The sequence below is a fragment of the Electrophorus electricus genome, chromosome 17 (assembly GCF_013358815.1).
Source record: "Electrophorus electricus isolate fEleEle1 chromosome 17, fEleEle1.pri, whole genome shotgun sequence".
NCBI lineage: Eukaryota > Metazoa > Chordata > Actinopteri > Gymnotiformes > Gymnotidae > Electrophorus > Electrophorus electricus.
In genome coordinates this window covers 7,639,141-7,659,248 of record NC_049551.1, presented here as the reverse complement: position 1 = coordinate 7,659,248, position 20,108 = coordinate 7,639,141, and the positions used below count along the sequence as shown (strand labels likewise).

The following is a 20,108-nucleotide window of genomic DNA, read 5'->3' as shown; positions in this document are numbered from 1 at the left end:
TTTTTAGAACAAATATTTGCTCAGAAAATAATTTGTAGGCAATGAGAGACTGTTCTTTGTGAAAGTTAATCAAAATACCGTAGCAACCAACAAAGTCAATTAGCCCATCATTAGATAATTAGTCAGAAACAGACTTTAGCTAGCTGGTTTAAGTGTTGATATTATTGTAACTCCCTTCTTCCAGTGTTGTATGAAAACTGTTGAAAACTTGATCAAATTTAATTAAGCAGAAGAAAACATTTCCAGCGTGCATTTTATATTCAAGTGGAAAACAGGTCCAGAGTTAACATATCAAATAAATCTGGAGCAAATGTTGTTGCTGACTCTATAATTCTCAAGCCCTTTCATTTAAAGGAAATAAAAGCACACTTTAATTACATATCCCATAAGACCACAGTGAGAAGAAGAGCGGAAACTTTTTCACGCGCCCCCCCCCCCCCCCTTTCTATGACAGATTTTGAACAGACCATACAAAGTTATTTACTTGACCTTTTTCTGGTCTGTCTGAGACAATTGAGCTCAGTGTGCACCACATAAGAGCAGTTATCTTAAGGCCAGTGACTGGAAGCCTAGATTGAGCTAGGCTCTCACGGTTTTCCTCCTTCTCATCTGTCACAAAGCTTCAGCTGCAACAAAATATGTATTTAGCACAAATGGCAACATTAAACTACAAATAATGACTTTCAGAGACAAAGTCATGAAAGGATGGTGATATAGAGAATGGGGACTCCTCATTGAAAACATATTATACGCTGCACTGCAATTAAGAATGGTCAACCACAATCTCGAAGCAGGAAGGGATATGTCCTTAGAATGGATAAACTACTCGGAAGAAAAAAAACCTAAATGATGTGGAATTTAACAGAGCAGCCACTGTGTCTTGCTCTTCTAACACGGAGCGCCGAGCTGCCGTATTTATGATGTATGCTTGGCAAGGCTTCACTCCCGAATGGATACATTAGCACATAGAAAGCAGACATGCAGCACATGAGTCCATCTGAAAAGGAAAATGGCACATAGATCCATGCTGATAGTGGACACGTCAACATTCCAAAGAAAACATATTTCGTCAGTATGCTCTGACAGAAAATGCTTCCACGTAGCAACAAAATCCGGCAACTGAGATGTACTGAAGAGCTCCTTTCTGTCCTTCCAGAACTAATGCTACCAACTTGCTAACTCTAGTGAAGGTAAGATCATGGCCGACAGCTGGATTGCTCCAAAAAGCTCTGTAATGCAGTCCATAGCTCCAGTGTTCCTCAGAAGCCTTTTCAGCAGCACCACCTGCTACATCTCCAGCTCTTGCTTCGCCACGGTCCACGGGCAGAAGCCATTCCTCTGTGTCCTCTCTTTTAAGAGTTCCTGCAGCCTGAAAAACGGAGTCACACTATTGTTTCTTTGGACGGTCGTTTCGTCCGCAGGAGACCCGCCAGTGACGGGCTACCTGTCGGTTCGCTGTGCACCTTAGGAAGCAGAAGCACCACCCTCTGATTGGCCTGACGCCACTCGTTATACAGGCGGCAGTGATACCTGAGGGACACCTGCGACAGATGCACAGAGCAGCAGGTTAGATTTGCTGGGAGAAAGACTGTATGACTCATATGACAAAGCATCTGCCTGGAGAGAACTGTGAAAATGGTTTAATGTGGTCTAGTGTGACATGTTGTTTCATTCTATTCATGAGACATGAGTTCACAAAAAAAAAAAAAGGATTTTCAGCAAAACTTAAAAAAATATTTTGGCTTAGATGCCTAAAACCAGCAATCAGTAAATAAACAGCTGTACTGAAGTTTGCTTATTTGCACATCAGTAAATGCAAGTAAACAAGATCCAATTACAGGGACTTTTGGATTTGCTGACAGCTACATATGTGAGAACACATTTCTCTCAAGGGCTCTACAGCCATCCTTGAACATCTGACTGCAATCTTTTTCCTTATATGGAAGATGTACAAGAGACTACACACACACACACACACACACACACACACACACACACACACACACACAAAAAAAAAAAAAATCCAGATCTTTTCAACACTGCTTTAATCCACCATGAGTACTTAAGGTCTCAATATGCAAAGACTGGCTTCCTCTCTGATCTCCAACAACCTACTGTGGGAAATGAAAAATAAGAGTGAGGGAACAAGGAACAGGTGGGGCTATCCCACTAAGTAGCTGGCCCCTCCTTCTGACTGCCCCTTACTGGTCCCATCCCACACTAGACCACACCCATGACTGCCTCGCACGGGCATGATTTTCAAACACTTATGCTTTCGCAATATGACTGACCACTGCAGCAAGACAATTGCTGGGAATAAGCAATTTTACTCGGATATCAGCAGCTCCGTGACCAACACGATCACGTTATCGTGCATTCTGCAGCAGACAACCAACTGCGCGTGCAACGTGATGCCGGCTGCGTCTAAGGATGGCGGTACTGACTAGGGTCCAGAAGAGGTAAATGGTGAAGAGGGCAACAGTGAGGGCGATCAGGCCGACTGCCTCCAGTCTGCTGGAGAACTGCAGGTGATCCACAGCCCCTCGCAGACACAGCCAGCCTGAGATCGTGGCCAGCGGCGTGATGAGCAGGAAGCACACCATGTCTCCAAACAACGTGCGCTTTTCCTGACGCAGCCCGGGGTTGCGCAGCCACTACACACAGGCAGAAAGGCAGAAGAAAAAGAGTGAGCAATGGCCTTATTTCTCAGCAGTACTCGTCTGTGAGTGTCTCTGCAGCAAGTCACCAATTCATTCCCTACAAACCAGGGCTGGGAGATTTGTCTGTGAAGTCGAACTCACTAAATAAGACGTAGAGAAATATTTGTGAGTATCGTAGTTAATACTGATGGCTTGTACTAGAAATGTGGATTGATACAGCAATCAGTATTAATAGCTGTAGATGTCGTTATATAAAACTAATTAGATGCCAGAGTTTGCAGGGAAAGGAAGTAGCAGACATTATATTGGCACTGTGTGAATGTGATGAATGGGGGTGCAGGGTATAACTGGATTATTTGACTGTTCTTTCTCCAAGCAGGAGCCAGCCTGCTCTTGGCCTCAACCACATTATTGTTAAAAATTAGCATATAATTTTCTTCAGTAGCGAGCACCGTACCACATTAAATGCAGCCTCTTAATACTTAATAACCTTGAGATTCCTAGCAGAGCAACATGGGAACACTTCTATTGGCTGAAAAATGCAGTCCTGTACTTTCATAAAGATGCAAGTGTGAATGTTGTGCCTGACATTGTTGATTTGAAATGAAGTATTCATGCAAAATGGTGCTGGGGTTAATTAGCACCATGTGAATATGCAGGGACTAGAATGCAGATGCTTAACCAACAGACTGAGCTATGGCCTGCTGTAATGCAATGATGTATTCTAGTGTCAGGGGTCACTCACAAGCAGGCCTCAGCTGTTGCTGCTGTGGCTCTAATTTTGAGATATGTCTGCTACACGATTGTTCCTACCCAGCATAAATGAAAATGGGAACTTAATGAGCACATTACACGTTCAAACCGAGATGGTAAAGGTTTTCCATCATGATGTTTACACTGCTAGCATTTGGCCGTTATTCGGACAATTGGGTTTGAGGAAGGTAATTTTATGTGCCATCAAATCTTAAAGCATGAATAAACATGTACGTTTGTCAGGGTTATACTTATCCCCAAACCTTCATCCCTCACACTGCTCATATTATACTCTTAGTTCACAAAGCCATCATATTCCATCTGTACAGGACAGAGTCTCCGATCATTGCATGACACTAAAACACATCCTTTCTCTCTTCATTTAGGCCTCTCTCTCTCTCACTCATTCACTACGCACATAGCAATCGGTTGCGCAAAATACCCAGTACTCCTTTTTTTACCCCCCATTCCCAGCTGCTCTCTGTCACGGCCAGATGTAATGTCCCGTCGTCCCGCCGCATGACCTCCCGAGACCCCGAGAGCATCGCCACGAGCGAGTGTACCTCGAGCAGGGGCCGTGCTTTGCGCTGCACGCTGAACTGGAAGTGGCACAGCTCACAGAAGCTTGTGCTGGAGGCCGAGAGCCAGTGCTCCAGGCAGCTACGATGGATGGTGCCCAGCGTCCCTGTACACTCACACGGGGACAGAAGCTCCTCTTGCCCTCCTCCATCATGGCAGATCCGGCACATGGGCCGCTCCGCTAGGGGGCTAGCAGGAAAGGGGAGGGGCAGAATCAGAGGCTTGTTATAATGTGCATCCCTGTGGGACAAGATAGTGGACAAGTTAATGCATAAGTATCGTGTATTACATAAGTTGCTTCAAAGCCTGCAGTGTAATGGTAATGATGCTAAAATGATGATGCAGATCAAATTGGATCAAATGGGAATGAGCCAACCATGACAAAATGGTATGAAGGGATGGGCTTCATGTAAATATGCCCAGTCTCAGGTGTACTTTAAAAAGAAGAGGCTTTGAGTGTACATGACGTTTGAGCCAAAAGTGTCTTTTAATAAAAATAAGCCAACTTCCTCTTCTTCCAACGTTATGGGAGGATGCGAAGGCTGTTGATAGTGTTGTCATGTATTCTGGCTCCTTTTCAAAAACAGGATGTTTGCTTTTCCCCCTTTTATTTTTCTGCACGGGTGCACCACAACAAAAGTATGATTTAAGTTTTACTGGGTGATCTTTGATCTTTTTCTCCAGTAAAGCAAATCAGTCAACACTTCCTTTTTTTTTTTTTTTTTTTTACCACTTCTCATGCATAATTGCAAATTCACAGAATGACAACATTTATTGCCCTTTCTAGAACTGCTGACAGGTGCAAGGATATGTTTGCTGACCCCACGGGGCTGGGAGTTCACAGCAATGTGCCGACCCTGGTGTGACCTCCTGTCTGTGCCCCTGGTGTCCTGGTCTACAGCGGTTGCGGCTGTGGCAGCCGTCAGCCCGTCCTCAGCTCTCTGTTATGAGGAGCTGGGTGGAGGTTGGGGAGGTGGGTGGAGGTTGGGGAGGTGGGGCGCACAGGCTGGGACTGGGATATACTGAGCAAGCCTCAAGCATCACAAAGCAGGCCACTGCACACGCTAATCAAAGAGCTAAATTTAGCGCTCACAGGGACTCCCTAAGAGCTCACTTGTCATGATTCTGTGGTCAGACACCTCAGGGGTTTCACGGCATGAACCGCCTGGAGCCAGATCTAGAGGTAGATCGGTTTCACATTTCTGAGGAGTGGTGTATGTACCATTGCTGAAACAGCAGCCTTTTCAGGATACATCCATTATAAACAGTTTTTAACTTGGGTATTTTCATGCCCTTATCCATACCTCTGTTTAGGAAATGTTATATTGCTGGGACGTGAACCATCCTTAGCTGACATCGGTTTGCAGTACTGTGGATCTTCATTTGCTGGATTTGTGTCAGTGTCCATAGCTTTTCCTGGAAGGGCGGGATCAGAGCAGTCCAGGCTGCTCACTGGAGCTGGCTCATGTCCATCAGAGTTCCTTAAAAGCATAGTGTCTGAGTGGTCCGTCAACACCTCAGGTAATTGGCTGCAGCAGCTGGTTGTCATGGCAGCAGACAGATGATGCCAGGCGTGATTAGAGAGTATTTCCCATCTGGATGAAACGACAGGCATGGGCAGACTATAACAGGGGTCATTCACAGGAAAAATACACATAACAACTTCACATTGCATCTTAAAATAATCCCTTTTTTTATTAGTACATTTACCAGTTAGACTGAGATTTTATTTATTGGCTAAATGGTGAATGGTTGATTTCACATTCAATCTTGCATGCTAAGAGAATTTTTCTGAGAGTCTGTCTGGATGTGAAGCTCATTCTTAGCAGTAAAGTAAGACTGTTAAGAGTTAAGTTAAGACTGTAAGCACATCACAAAGACTCAGAGAATATACACACACGAATGCCCAAGTTCAGAAGAGCTTTTAGCTTTCACTTAGAGCTTTTTGTTCATTATATTTTAGACTTAAACATCATAGTGAAACATAACACACAGCAGATTTGGTCACAAGCACAAATTACACTAATGCACAGGCTCAGATGTCCACAACAGTAGAGACAAAAAGACAACAATAACAAAGCAATTTTTGGTGAATAAGAATTCCACAACAGGTCCACAAACAAGACACTAATGAATGAGGGATAACAATGTTTCAGTTGTAGCAGGTACACTAATAGTGTTTCCATTGTGTCACCACTCATTCATAAAGGGTAACAGACATCTTCAGCTTTCCAAGGCAGTAAGAGGGAATGAGGTCACCAGTGAATCAGGGAGCAGCATTGTTACATGCTGACAGAGGGTCAACAGTAACCCTGTGCTTGGCTCCAACTCTCCCCACACCATGTACACAGATGTGAGTTTAACACACAGAGCTATCTTTCAATCCATCGAAGAAGTCCCAATTCCGTTCTGATGATGGCAAGACAGTGTGCCGAGACAAGGTCCCTTTCAATGATTTACAGCGTCTTTCAGCTTGTGCAATGCCCTGACTGAGCTGGGTGTGGTTAAAAATAATGCCGTTGGAGCCAGGGGAAGCAGGAGTGTCACAAGGACAGGAAAGAGCCGTCATTCACCAGAGCATGACCGTGTTCACGACAGGTGGGGCCTTCCTGACAGACCACAGTCCAAGGAAACGTGTTCCTCCCAGCAACTCGTATTGAGTGCAAGTGTTGTGCCAAAAAACATACAGTTTCAGTTCTAGATCTCACCATGTAGTGAATAAGCAGAGAATGTGGATTGTTTATCTGTGGCCTGCAGCTGTCAGTGGGAGGCGAACAGGCTTCCTCTGGCCCACGCTCTGAAGCCGGTGATAGGGTCCACTTGGCACACTATCTAAACAAGCTGATTGGAAGACCTGGACAATGTGCTAATATTGGATGTTTAAGGTTCTAGCAAGTAGTGTCACTAGTCTAGCAACTCTTTCCACTCAGTCAATCCTCTGAAATAAGCTAAAACTGTCATAAGATGAAACAGGACATACAAAGAAGAGGAGAGAAGAAAGGAGACGAGTAAAGAAGAAAAGAATATCTAGAGAGAACAAAGATGACATGAGAAGCCAGACAGCACTCAGACACCACCAACAGATGCAGCTGCTTCCAGCAAATAGAGCCATGTCCTCCATACACCTACATAAAGACCTGAAGGACCTGGGAGAGACCACCAGCAGGCCCAGAAAAAGGCCTAACACTAATTTCTTGGCGCAAAAAGTTTTTATGCTCCATAGACCACAAATGCTCCATAGACCACACAATGTGAAAACATTGCAGTGACTAAATACAATAACAAGCACACACAGTACATTTTGCAACTTGCTGAATTAAGTTCACAGATCTTAGACTGCTAATGACTGAACATGTTGAATGTGATCTTAGCTGTAAGAAATCAACTCATAACTGGGCATTACTCATAGCTGGACGTTCATGGTGGCCAAATGGCCCTTGCTGCTAGTCCTCTTGCTGCAATGCTGCATACATCTCTGTGGATTTTAATGCTGATGGTCCATGGCACGAATGCACTCTGTCTAGGTCTGCACGCAAACCCTGCCAAACAGCAGGCTAGTTTGCTAAATAGTTTAACAGGTACACATCTGGATTTTTAGTAACCAGGAGGAAAATGTATTGGTTTTCCCCTTAAGTTTAATTCACCCACTCATAAACATTATTTATGTCATTGCAATTCTTTCATTCACTAAAAATCATTCAATAAAAACATTCAATGTTCAGAATAGCTTGAAATAAATGTACAGTGTAGAGGTTAACATTAAGATTTGAAGAGACAACTTCATGGAAAAAAGAACTCAGTGGCTAAGGGTGAAAAATCTAGTGCCGTCTGTATCGGGTGGGTTTATTTAACCTCCTAGACAGCAGTGATGAAAAACTCTGGTTAGTAACCACATATCCGCAAAGTGATATAATGAATGTCAATTTTCTGGAGGATAAGTGACAGAATAAATGAATGTTTTTGACTAGAGGCTCTAGATAGATAGACAAACAGACAGACAGACAGGCAGACAGATAGACAGACAGACAGACAGACAGACAGACAGACAGACAGATAGATAGATAGATAGATAGATAGATAGATAGATAGATAGATAGATAGATAGATAGATAGATAGATAGATAGATAGATAGATAGATAGATAGATAGATAGATAGATAGATAGATAGATAGATAGATAGATAAAGGAACAAAAAATGCTAATTACTGAAGAAAATGTGACAGAGTAAGCCTGCTGTGATAAACAGGGAGGACCGCTGAAGCTCCACACCCTTGAACTATTTCATCACACACACACAAACACACACACACACACACACACACACACACAGTTTGAAAAGAGGTACTCCAGCACCGTGGAGAGATTTTACTCTCTCCAGTCAGATCAAATATGGTATACTCCAGGTTGTGCTGATCTTTGGGGTCTGTGGTGTCTGCTCATTAGTGTGTTCACAGAGTTGAGCCACAGCAAGTTACAAATAGCTGACACTGGCACACAGCAACTGCAATGACTTTCACATTCTTACAAGATGCAAATCAGTTTCTTTTCTGTTTAATTAAAGTACATTATATCAAGGGTCTTGGGAAGAAAAAGCCCAGCAGAATTATTTTAACAGAAATATAATACTTATGTAGTGTTTTTAACTGTAGAAATTCATCTTGGCTTGGAGTAAATCTAAATACATTTGCAAATACATTTAGTTTTTACAAAAGATTTGGAGCTTCACCAGTGTCATGTATTCACCAGAATGTCTTTTGTATTCATATGTATCCACTGATGAACTCAATTGTCAGATGTGTGAATTGGAAACAAGAATCTGCTCAAGTTTACACTTACTATTTAAAGGTACACGCAAAAATGGCAGGGGTTGAAATTCACATAGCAAAATTAAAAACAATTGCAAAATGGTTTCAATTAAAAGTCTGTTCACTAATTTTTCACAGCAGTACTGGTGGAATCACAGCTAGTAATGGAAAAGTGAGAGGCTGGCCGTGAGTGCATGTGAGGACTCCTGTCAATACCAACTGCATCCTCTGTCAGGGAGGTGAAAACCTGCTGGGATGCCAGGGCTGCATGCCTGTCACAGCTGTGCACTCCTCGGGGCCAGTTGGCCAGATCAAGGCTTCTCTCTTTCATCTACACACGGCAATGCTTGCCTCTGGCATGCATGAGATCATAAACACTAAGAAGCGAATGAACATGTCACTTCATGTGCATATAAAGCTCATCTCAGAAGAGCTGGGTGATTAACACAGCTTATCAAAGAAAAAAATTGAGATCGGTGTAAGGGTAAGTTGTCTACAGGTTCGTAGGGAGTGCTTGAGTGTTGCATGCTGGCAGGAAATTAATTCGGTTCTTCCTGTGACCACACAGTAAGGGTACGATGGCAAGTCCAGTGGAAAGCAGTGACTGATTAAACAGCGTTTTCTCTTGAAAGTCATTACTGTGATATTCAGATAAGAAAATGTCCCTTGTAAACGCGTCCACTCACTTTTTAGACCATTCCTAAGTGGCCAATTAGTGCAACTAATCGTGCGATCAAAGATGAGCTCGCTCGTTTTTTGTCCCCAATAGACTGAAGCTTTTTAGATTAGAAGGGCAGCAGCAGGGCAGCAGTGGCTGGGTTTTATCAAAGCACTGACTTAAGATTAGTCATCATCTGATGATGTCTGTCTCTATATTTAGATGTGGACATCACACACATTTACAATGGTAGCTTGGACAAACAGCTCTTTCTTGCATCTTAACACACATTCCTGTGATCCCCACTCCAAGTGTTGAGATACGAGACAGACTTAGTTCCTACACAGTTTAAGTATGCTCCAGTAGAGGACACAACCAACATTTATTTCCGTGTGCTACAGTCGACTGAAAGGTTATTTTAAATCAGTTGGAGAGCTTTCACAAATGGCGTATCAATGGCTCTTACATGTATGGATGTGGATCTGTGGCGAGTGTATCATGCCTAATCTTACATAGTGCAGCCTGAGGTCTTGCTCGTACATTCCTGACTCGTCAGTGGTGTGGGAAAAAGACCAGAGGACATAAAAATAGCAGCACCCCCACACTGAGCCTGTTTCCACAACCCCGCTGACCACATCCAATAACCCTGGCCCACCTCTCTCCACTCTCCTCTTCAACGAATCATTCCTAATGGCCAGGCCAGGGCATGCTCAAGATCAGGCTGACTGGTGAGACTGGTGGCTCAAAAACCCATGTGCATCAGAGTGACTTCCAACAGTCAGTCCTAGTTTTTAAAATGATCTTATAATGATCTTATTATGTCTTTGGGCTTAAAATAGTCCACTGGATTTTCATTCATTGTGCAGGGTGACTGTGTGTTGATGCTAAGACTGTGATTCATGTCATGCCAGGTGGTATCTTGCCCATTGCCCATCTGATGGATAGCAGGCTGAAAGGTGCATGAATCGAAGCTGGAATGATATTGGGGGTACTGGCAAAAGTTTGAAATTCTGCTTATATTTATATTTTTATGTCTTATATACAAACAATAGCTTTATAAAAGATAAAAATGTTTACCTACTATATGAAACAGTTGCAAAGTTTTAAAACTGTAAATCCTTATATGTGAAAAGAACTGTTTAAAAAAAAAACATGCCTTTTAACCTCAGAAAAAAACTATGATCAGGCCTTTGGGTAAATATTCTCCCTTTATGGTCACAAGCCTGTAGCTAAAGCATTGTTGATATGAGCTACGTTGTGCCAGCTGTTCTGTTAGGGTTCCTCTGTAGCAATTACGCAGATATAAATATGTCCTGAAAGGAGCCAGCGAGCAAAGAGGAACATGGGGGAATGTGGGCGTGCCCAATAGCTTGGGAATGGTGCCAGTGTTAGTATGACACAGTTCCTGATGCCACATCCTGGCCCTGCTGCTTGCTGGTAATTAATCAGGTCAGAATGGAGGATTTCTCGCTTTTGTTTTGGGGCTTGTCTCTCCTTCAAACATTGACAAGATAGTGTATAATCCTCTCCGAATGTTTTAATCTCGGGATGCCAGTGATTTAGAATGAATGTTTTCACCCTTAAAAGCTGCAAAGCAAAAAGCATTAACATCTCTAAGAGGTTTGTGGCCATGTGACTTGAATGAGAATGGTTAGGTTGGAATTCATGTGGCTTTTAACCTATACACATGCATGTAGAACTGTTGTTGTCAAAACAATGGTGGTGAGCAAAAGTATCGACAATAGTAGGAATGAAAACAGCAAAGCCGTCCAGCTGACTTTTTTCGTCTTATTGACATGATCACATACAGCTGATGAACTGTTTGCCATTGACCAGACCAAATAGGCATTTGTGATCTGAGCAAAAAATTGAGACTGACTAATGTGAGCAGAGCCAAAGACTGCTATTGATGACAATTGGTTTTCTATTAAACAAATTGTTTAACCATTAGGGTCATTCCATGCCAGCTCACCTAGGCCTCCCAGTTCATTGTGGATTTTCTTGAAGAAAAAAAAAGTTAAACCTTTTATTAGATTCATGAGACATTGCAAAATCCTATACCTCTAGTCAAAATATATTTTTAGTTATTATTTTTGAGGTTTGGCCCTCTGAGCTAAATATCACTTTTGTAATTCTTTGTATGTGTATTCTAAGGCTCAGCAGTTGCCTATTTTTCACTGGATTGGGTTGAAATTTGTGCTTTTGGATTTGTCATGAAACCTCAAGGGTAATTTGCAACATGTGCTCATGTAAATATTTGTTGCTGAATGTTTTACTGTAAAACAAACCATTTTACCTAAACAAGGAGTCTTTGATGTTCAAAAAATAATATGTACACTAGTTTTCACTTTATTGCAACCAATTTTTGTTTCTTTGCAGTATTATTATATATTTCTATCACATCTAGAGGTTATTTGGCACTGCATAAAAAAACTGTGCCACAGATCTTGCAAAATAGCTTTGGAGCCAACACTTTTAAAGATATACTGACTGTATATTTTCCAAAGAAGGATTACTCCAATTTCCTTGAAACATTTTTATGGGTAAGTGTTAATATTCTTAGCTGTCATACAAAAAATGTAAAGTTATATGTGACTGTATATAGCTATCTCATGGTGTCTCTTTGCAAGATGAGTAGTAACAAGTTAGGTATTTAAAAAATAATGTAACTAGCTGACTTACATTACACAGCTAGTTAAGTAGCGAGATTATAAGTAAAATTTATCAACAATTAAGTGATATGGTTACATTAATAAGTATCCTAAAGTAAGTCACTACCTGGGGTGCAAGTACCGTCCTGACAGAAAAAGTAAAGCACTAGGGAGAGATTTCCCAAACATTTCCACCAATCCACCAATCATCGTTCATTGTCGCACCAGCGCTCATAAATTAAAGCTACACTATGTAAGATTGATTTGTTAAAATTAGTTGTATTACAGAGTCAAGAGGGAAATATCTGCTAAATTATAGTATTGTGAGTCACCCTGTAATGCATGAAAAATGAAAAATTCATCGTGTCTACGATGGTATGGGCATGGCTATGAGGGTGGGGGCGTGGCTCACAGTGCTGACCTGTACAGCGCCGAAAGTTAGGGAATGGACAGAGAGAGGTATCGCTAAATATTGAGACGGCGGAATGAAGAACCCAGTCATCATCTGCAGCTTCAGTCGTTGTCAAAACAAAGAAATGTAGAACTAAAGAAAGTGTAGAATTAAGGTGGAACTAAAGACACCCGAATAAACATTGGCTTGGCTCTTCAGAGCGAGACAGCTCTGCAACGAGGATTCAGGAGTGTTGCCTTTTTATTACTGAAGTTAGCTAGCTACCAAAAAGATCCAGCCAAATTATTATTGTTATAGAGTTTAATGTTACTCTTTTAATTACTAAATTGTTTTATCTGTATATATATCTAATATTATTAAAATTCGCTAATTAGCCGATTGATAATGTGTCTTTTTTGCTTCAGAGTTTGGTGTTTGGAAAACCAGGCTAGCCATTATTCTCAGATCATTTCCAGTGCTACCATCTGTCTATCATTTTGTAGATTATGTAAACAATGCTATATGCATTCGTGTCACAGATATGTTATTTTAATCTCATTGTCAGGTTTATGTCTTTAGCCTGAATTAAAATATCTGGAGTATACATGGTTAATGATGACAAGTTTGCTAAATCCATAGACAGGCTGAGGAAGATGAAAGCTTCAGCAGGCTTAATGGATAACCACAACCACAACAACAACACATGGGGAATGGAGAACAAACAGGTAAACAAACATACCCTACAGAAACAGGAGAAAAGGCGACAGTAAAGAACACAACATGATTACAAAACAAAAACATAAAGCTTGGCTACTTATCCACAGTAGAACACGAAATACACGTAGGCTACAATGAAACAAATAAGGCAGCAGAGTGAGAGCACATACAGAAGTGTGATGTGTGTTGAACTTGTGGACCGCTGATGAAATAGCTGAACTGATAACAGGTAGTGGGAGCAAGTTGTTAGTGAGGCTGGATCGCTGGCTGACTGACAACAGTTACACCTAAGTGAGATTTCTTGGGGTCGCATTGGGGCCTACTGGCTCATGTAATGTTACATTACCTATCTTGACATTTCAGATAGCTAATAGCAGCCAATGCCAACACCATGGTTATTCAGCCAAAAAGGCGTTTCAAAGCACAGCAAATACATATTGTTTTGGCTTAGCTTTCTACAGAACAGCATGTTCTCCTACCTAAACTGCCCATTATACTGACTATGGCAACCTAGATAAACAGCCATTCTTAACTAAGTTTAACCTAGTACTCAGTAAATAAGAGTTTTTATTATCGTCTATCCTCATTTTAAAGGTCCCAAATGCAAATTCAGTATTACACTGATAAGGATATGATTACAACAATAAAAAATTCATAATACGTCCTTAGAAGACACTTCCATCACAGAGTTCCTTTACCCAGTTCCGTTAAAGTTCTATTTGAATATTCCATTAACGTCAACACCCGCAATCATCATATAAATCCGCCCAGGGAAATGGAACGCAGTACAACCCACACTACTAAATGTTCTTCTGCACGGTTCATACAACTATATATTTCCATCAGAGGTCGCCAATTCCCCAAACTTACATAATGCAGCTTTAAAGTTCTATTTGCATTTGCATTTTGTAAGACGCAAATTCAAGCATTTGGTTCACACTGTAGAACCAGAGATGGCACAATAACAGTTTTTCTGGTACTGATTCGATACAGACCAGACACTATGTGATCAGACAGAGAGAATCTACCAGTACTGAGTGTCTTTCTTCACTTGAGCTCTACTTAAGGCAATAGGAATCTAATCTAAAAATGTTTACAAGATGGTTATTCTTTCCCCCAACAAAAATGTACAGTAAACTGAAGTTAGCCTATTCTCCAGATTCTTATTCAAAATATCAAGTTTACGTTAAAACTCAGCAAGCTAACGGAAAACTGCGTTTTTTACTTTTTTTTTTTTTTCATGCGGTTGAATATACTAATGCCACAGAGTAATTAACTTCATGAATTCAGAGAAGGCGAATTAATTAAAACTTAATTAGTTTGGTTATTATATCTCCTCTCTGGCTCTGATTCTGTCGGATTTCTGCTGCTCCTTCTCCTTTCCCCAACTCTGAATTTCCTTTACTTCATGGTAAAGCTGGAGATGTCATCATTTGTTTTAAAAACAGATTAATAAACAAATCACAGTTGGTCACAGATATAGCAAAGTGCTGCTGTGTTGTTTTCAGGCTGGATTTGTGATGGCATCGGATCGGTTTCTTTAAAAATTTCTTCCAGTATTTATGCTGATATCGGTCCAATTCCAATACATGACATTAGATCGTGCCATCTCTAGTCAGAGTTCAAGAGAGACTCTGAATGACACCGCTGGTGCATGCCTTTCTCATTGCTGTGGCACACAACTCTTTGAAGTCCTTGCAACCAATCCTTCCATGACATAACAGTGCTTACCAACACATCAGTTTCACAGGGAGCCTATGATTATGTATGAATAGCTGTTTGCCAAGACGCTTCAGTCTAACCATTCCCTACACGCCCCCTCAGGAAAAAAGAGACTGCAAAGAAAATACAGCCTGCCTAAATGAGCAGAGTTGGACACTGGGATATGTTCGTGAACAGTGCAACAAAGCACAGGAAACATGCTTACAACAAAAGACAGAAGATAGAGGAAGTGATGCTGTACAGGATACATGAACATTTAACAAAAATGCAATCAATAATTGTACAACTGCTCTCATTTATGTAATACTCCACCTTGCCACATGTTGTAATCAGTAGTAACCCAGACAGGAATAGAAACAATCTTTAAAAAAAACAAACATTGGTGCAAAATTTCACATACTTTACACAACTCTTTATAGAAGAAGTGTGATTATGCTTCATTTTCCAGGAGCAACAGACAAGCCTGCCTTCCAACCAAGTTGATATCTCTGACTGTGTAATGCCCCTACATTCTCTGGTTTTACCTAACATGTCCCTATTTTATGCTATAAGGACACTGGTTTAAGGAGGAATTTGTATATATTTTACTAGCCTATAATTCAAGTGACATTCAAATTCATGGCTGCAGAGTTTGGAATGTATATAATCAAAAAATATATCTTATAGACAGAAGTGCTTTCAAAATGCAGCAGTTCCAGTGATATATATGCAAAGTATGCATAGCACATGCAGTTTAAATCAAGGAAAACGTGAAAGGAGAATACACGAAGAGTGTCTGGTCACAAGATATGATGTTAACACTATTAACAGCGGTTTAGCTCCACTGATGTATATGCAGTAGTCCACCTCAGATGTGTCAAGCAGAGCCATGCCAACTCATTGATGAAATATACCATTGCACAAAGTCACACAAGTAGTAGTACATATATGTCAGTGTGGAGGTAAACGTGATGTGTCCGTAACCACAACCACGCAGCGGTATCGGCACAATCACACCAAACCCGAAACCGCTGCATGACAAAATACTTCTGATTAATTCTCCGAAACTTAGAACATCCTAAATTCCAGATGTAACTATGCAGTTTCCTAGTATCTCCAGTGCTCCTACTGCTAAACTTAACTGAGCCAGAAATGTAAGATATTGCTCAATGCTCGTATTTAATCTTACCCTTAAAAGATTACTACCAGAATGTTGTATGTAATTTAATGGTATATTGTTTATTATTGTTATATTAACATTCTATATATAATAACGTGTTGACATATAAAGAAATTCACTTTACCTAGTGATTTCCCCGTTAGCAACAAATACATTTGATACCCAAGTACTATAGTTCGAGTAAGTTCACAGTTTTGCCAGCAGTACAGTACCATGTGCATATTTCACATGCCATATGTATTTCTCCAACAACCAAAGTAATAAATATAATCTATGCCTACACAACGCTGTTCATCAGTAAATAGAAGTAGCAAGTATTTTCCAAAAATCTTGGTAATATAAACGCACAAAAGGTTTCTTTTGTCGTTTAGGCGAGAAAGTAGTTTATAACATGATTAATTATCACCATCTCTTCACAGCTAACAGCGAATAGAAAATAACTGATGCTGCTGTCTCTTAACATATGAAACACTGAGCAGAGCACTGAAAGCACATTACATTCCATCCAGAGGAGCTTACGTTGCGCATTTTTTCCACTTTACATTCACGGTAGAAGGCACTTAACGCAGTGTAGTTGCAAACCGTGCAACGCTACTTCCCCTAGAGTAAGTTTCACTTCGCTCTGCGCTCTCTTAGTCTTCTGAGGCGCTGTTATATCGGAGAAACAGGGGGCTACTCTGAGATAGGATACCTCGTTGGTGGAAACGGCTGATTGAAGAAATGTAGGAGCAGCTGACAGTAGCAGGAGAAATGCACCAAGTTGTTCGAACAAATGTGGCGTGCCCAACAACCGAGGACATTTAAATATAATTGGCAGGCGTTATAAATATAGGACCCCCATTAGCAGTACTGTTATCGACATGTGAAACAGACCAAAATATAGCCAGTTTCAGGTCTAGAGGAACGGTCTGGAACGCCTTTAATTGGTAAGACACGCCTAAAATTTAAGAACGTTTATAGAACCTGGTAGACTGATGGTGGTTGTGTTTCGTTTTTATCGTTGGTAAAACGCCGATTTCATTGGACAATTAAGGAAAATCGCTTAATATTCAATATACCCTCAGAATATTTTAAGCAAAATAAAAGTAACCCAGTCTTAAAATAACTGACGCAAAATCCTGGAAAGCTTACCTTAATAATTAGGTAATACGTACTGAACATCCGACGATGTCAGTGTTGCTCTATCCAAGAAAAGTCACGATACAGCAGACTTGTTCGTGAAATGTGTAGCTCGGAACGCAAACCAACTTGCACTCAGCTGTTGAGTACATGCCTGTCCTGCCAGTTAGACATTTTTCATGACTGCTTCACATAGCCAATCAGAGGCTTACTACAACAGAACTAAACCCCGATGGGAGGACCTCGTTAAGCGACAGCTCGTGGGTGACGACCACCGGACGGCAGTCAAACCGCGCAACCTGCTGGCTGTTTCAGCCGCTGCATTGCATTTGGCAGTGTGCATAATGATGCTTCGTATTATAAAGCAGAAAGATGGAACGTGTATGATTTATGGAAATACGTTGTACAAATACATACAAACAAACACGAAAGTATGAGATGAAACTCTTTACTTATTAACTACAAAACCTAACATCAGAAACAACGGAGTTGCAATAGAAACGTATATTACAGACTTAACTGACAAATTACAGTTAATTTACAGACCTATGTTATTTATTGGTATTTAAGTCATTTCTGTCTTCTTTTTCCAATCGCTTTTCCAAGATTATCGTGTTCACCCGGTGCATCATCAAAAACTGCCCGTTCAAATGAAACACCGGGATGTCATGCTTGTATCTGTCGTGCCACACACTGTTCTCGGGAAGAGTGATGTCAATCTCCTGCAACACAAACTTAACACAGTATTAAGACTGCTGTAGATTCCAGCACAACGTACTAAACGTACTGCAAAAGTACTCAAATAAAACATTTCCTTTACCAGACGAGTGATCGAATGTAGTATTTAATCTTACCCTATCTTTATATGCCTGAAGCATTTCTTTTGCTTCATCGCATAAGGGGCATGGATACTGCCAAAGAAAGAGTGTATGAGAGAAAGAGAACTGGCAGTGACACAATTCTACAGAATGACCGAAATTAATGTAACAATCTTAGTGACGCCTTTACCTTAGTGAAGAGAGTTAAAACCGGTAAGTGCCTTTGTGAACAGGTGTTCCTTGTGAATAGATAAGCATTCTTTATTTGATGGAGAAGTCTTGGGAGCATGTCTGTAAGGCGGAACAGATACTTCAACGGTGTGACTGGTGTTTACCCTTAACCTTTCCGAGGTATTCAAGCAGGCCATGCCTGCACTGTTAACGCTGCGGATCCATTAAATGGGACGTCTGCAGATAAGCGCTATCGTGTAATCCGGGGGTTTATTTACAAGTTTTAAAAGTACCTCTTCATGTGCGTAGGCTATAAAAATGAATAAACCATGGCTAGGCTAGCTAGGTTAATTTAGGAAAAATATCAGGTATAAAAATGGCAGCACATCGCTTGACCTTACGTCCAAGTAATATTAAAATAACCTTACAGTAACACAGTTTTGTTAACATTCTCAACAACAAAGGACGAGAGCGATATAGTCTGGAGAAATTGTTCTGGTTTAACATATCTCACCTTAAGAGTACACGAAAACATGCAAGAAATACGGGGCGTATGTATGATTCTACTGGAAAGCAAAGACATAACTTCCTGTTAAATAAATCGCTTCGATTGGGCCGCAGTGCTGTCGGTCATAGTGGTGATTTATGCGCCAAAATCCAAGTTTGTTTTTTTAAAGGTTTCTTTACACAGATCTCCTTCCCCGTAATCTGCGCTGTAGGCTACTAGATTTAGCCCACTAGATCTAAAACAGAAAAGCAGTGCACTTTAGAACTACGATTTTATGTTTGGCAACAAAGATTAGCCAAAATAACCCACATAGCTAAGTATTTAGAAATAAAACGTTGACGGCAGGAGTCCATATTTTCGGAGTCTTCATAAATCAGACGGATTTTTTTTTGCACGGTCTTAGCCACCATTCAAAACAGCCTAACCATAAAGAAAATGAAGGGCCTTGCATGAACAGCCGTCCAATGCAGTGAACTTCGTTACACCTTCCCACTACCCTACCGAATGTCTTTATTAGGTCGCGTTAAACCATATCAATTGAAACAGCTTTACATATCAACGGTGACCGAGAAGGACAATTTTTGGCCTGTACAACACTCACACAGAAGACCGGCTACAATTACAATATGAATAGAAGTTAATACTACCGATGTGCTGCACATGTCTAAACACTGGTTTACTGGGATTTACTGGGCTTTACCGTTCAGAACAGAGGACGGTTGTCATTCTAAGCGCCACATGGACCACTGCGCAAACGTAGCAAAGGGAAGGTTTGGTCATTTTTGGAAAGTGGTGCATTTTGTTTTCTAATTTAAAATTAGCGCGTATGTGCGTATAATATGTACATAGCTTGAACCTTTTTTTTTTTTTTTTTTTTTGGTGTCCGTGCATATTTTGGTACCCCAAATAACACACATATATGTTGAATGTATACTTTTGAATGAATGTCACATCATCCCAGTTTAAACTTTTGAGATCCGGCCAGATGACGTGTTACGACTGAGTTTAATGTCGATGATCAAAACCAAATACTTTTGTATATTTCTGCCCTCTAGAGGGGTAATGTGTTATTGCACACACAAATGTTTTATTTTGCCTAATTTACAGGTTTGTGTCTGAAGGTGGAGTATCTATGCTTTGGAATACTCTCTGCTTAAAAAGGGGCAGGCCATCACAGTATTGTAATCGCAGTATGTGCCACAGTATTGCAGCAGTATTATCACTGTTAATATCTGTTATTGTAGATCTGTTAACTGTTAATATCACTGAAGTTCTGATAAAATGTCTGGACTCAAGGACACTTGAACTGATTTGATACAGAAATGCTGTTGTTGCCATGTACAAGATTTGTACATGTTCTTAATGTTTAGCTCTTAATGTTCAGTATTAAAACCCT

At 40.8% G+C, this 20,108-nt stretch overlaps 2 protein-coding genes across 2 annotated transcripts; both read right to left on the bottom strand.

Moving 5' to 3' along the window:
* Positions 1 to 444: 444 nt before the first annotated feature.
* On the bottom strand, positions 445 to 17,388 carry marchf3 (E3 ubiquitin-protein ligase MARCHF3). The gene is made up of 5 exons (XM_027028467.2): positions 17,228 to 17,388; positions 5,297 to 5,587; positions 3,977 to 4,181; positions 2,445 to 2,654; positions 445 to 1,541 (listed from the first exon to the last, which is right to left on the bottom strand). Exons 2-5 carry the CDS (start codon positions 5,539 to 5,541, stop codon positions 1,383 to 1,385), a joined length of 819 nt encoding a protein of 272 aa, XP_026884268.1. The 5' UTR covers positions 5,542 to 5,587; positions 17,228 to 17,388; the 3' UTR covers positions 445 to 1,382.
* A 259-nt stretch (positions 17,389 to 17,647) lies between these two features.
* Positions 17,648 to 18,824, bottom strand: c17h5orf63 (chromosome 17 C5orf63 homolog). The gene is made up of 4 exons (XM_027028466.2): positions 18,719 to 18,824; positions 18,224 to 18,324; positions 18,070 to 18,126; positions 17,648 to 17,949 (listed from the first exon to the last, which is right to left on the bottom strand). The coding sequence occupies exons 2-4, from the start codon at positions 18,320 to 18,322 to the stop codon at positions 17,767 to 17,769; spliced, it is 339 nt and encodes a 112-aa protein (XP_026884267.1). The 5' UTR covers positions 18,323 to 18,324; positions 18,719 to 18,824; the 3' UTR covers positions 17,648 to 17,766.
* Positions 18,825 to 20,108: the final 1,284 nt, after the last annotated feature.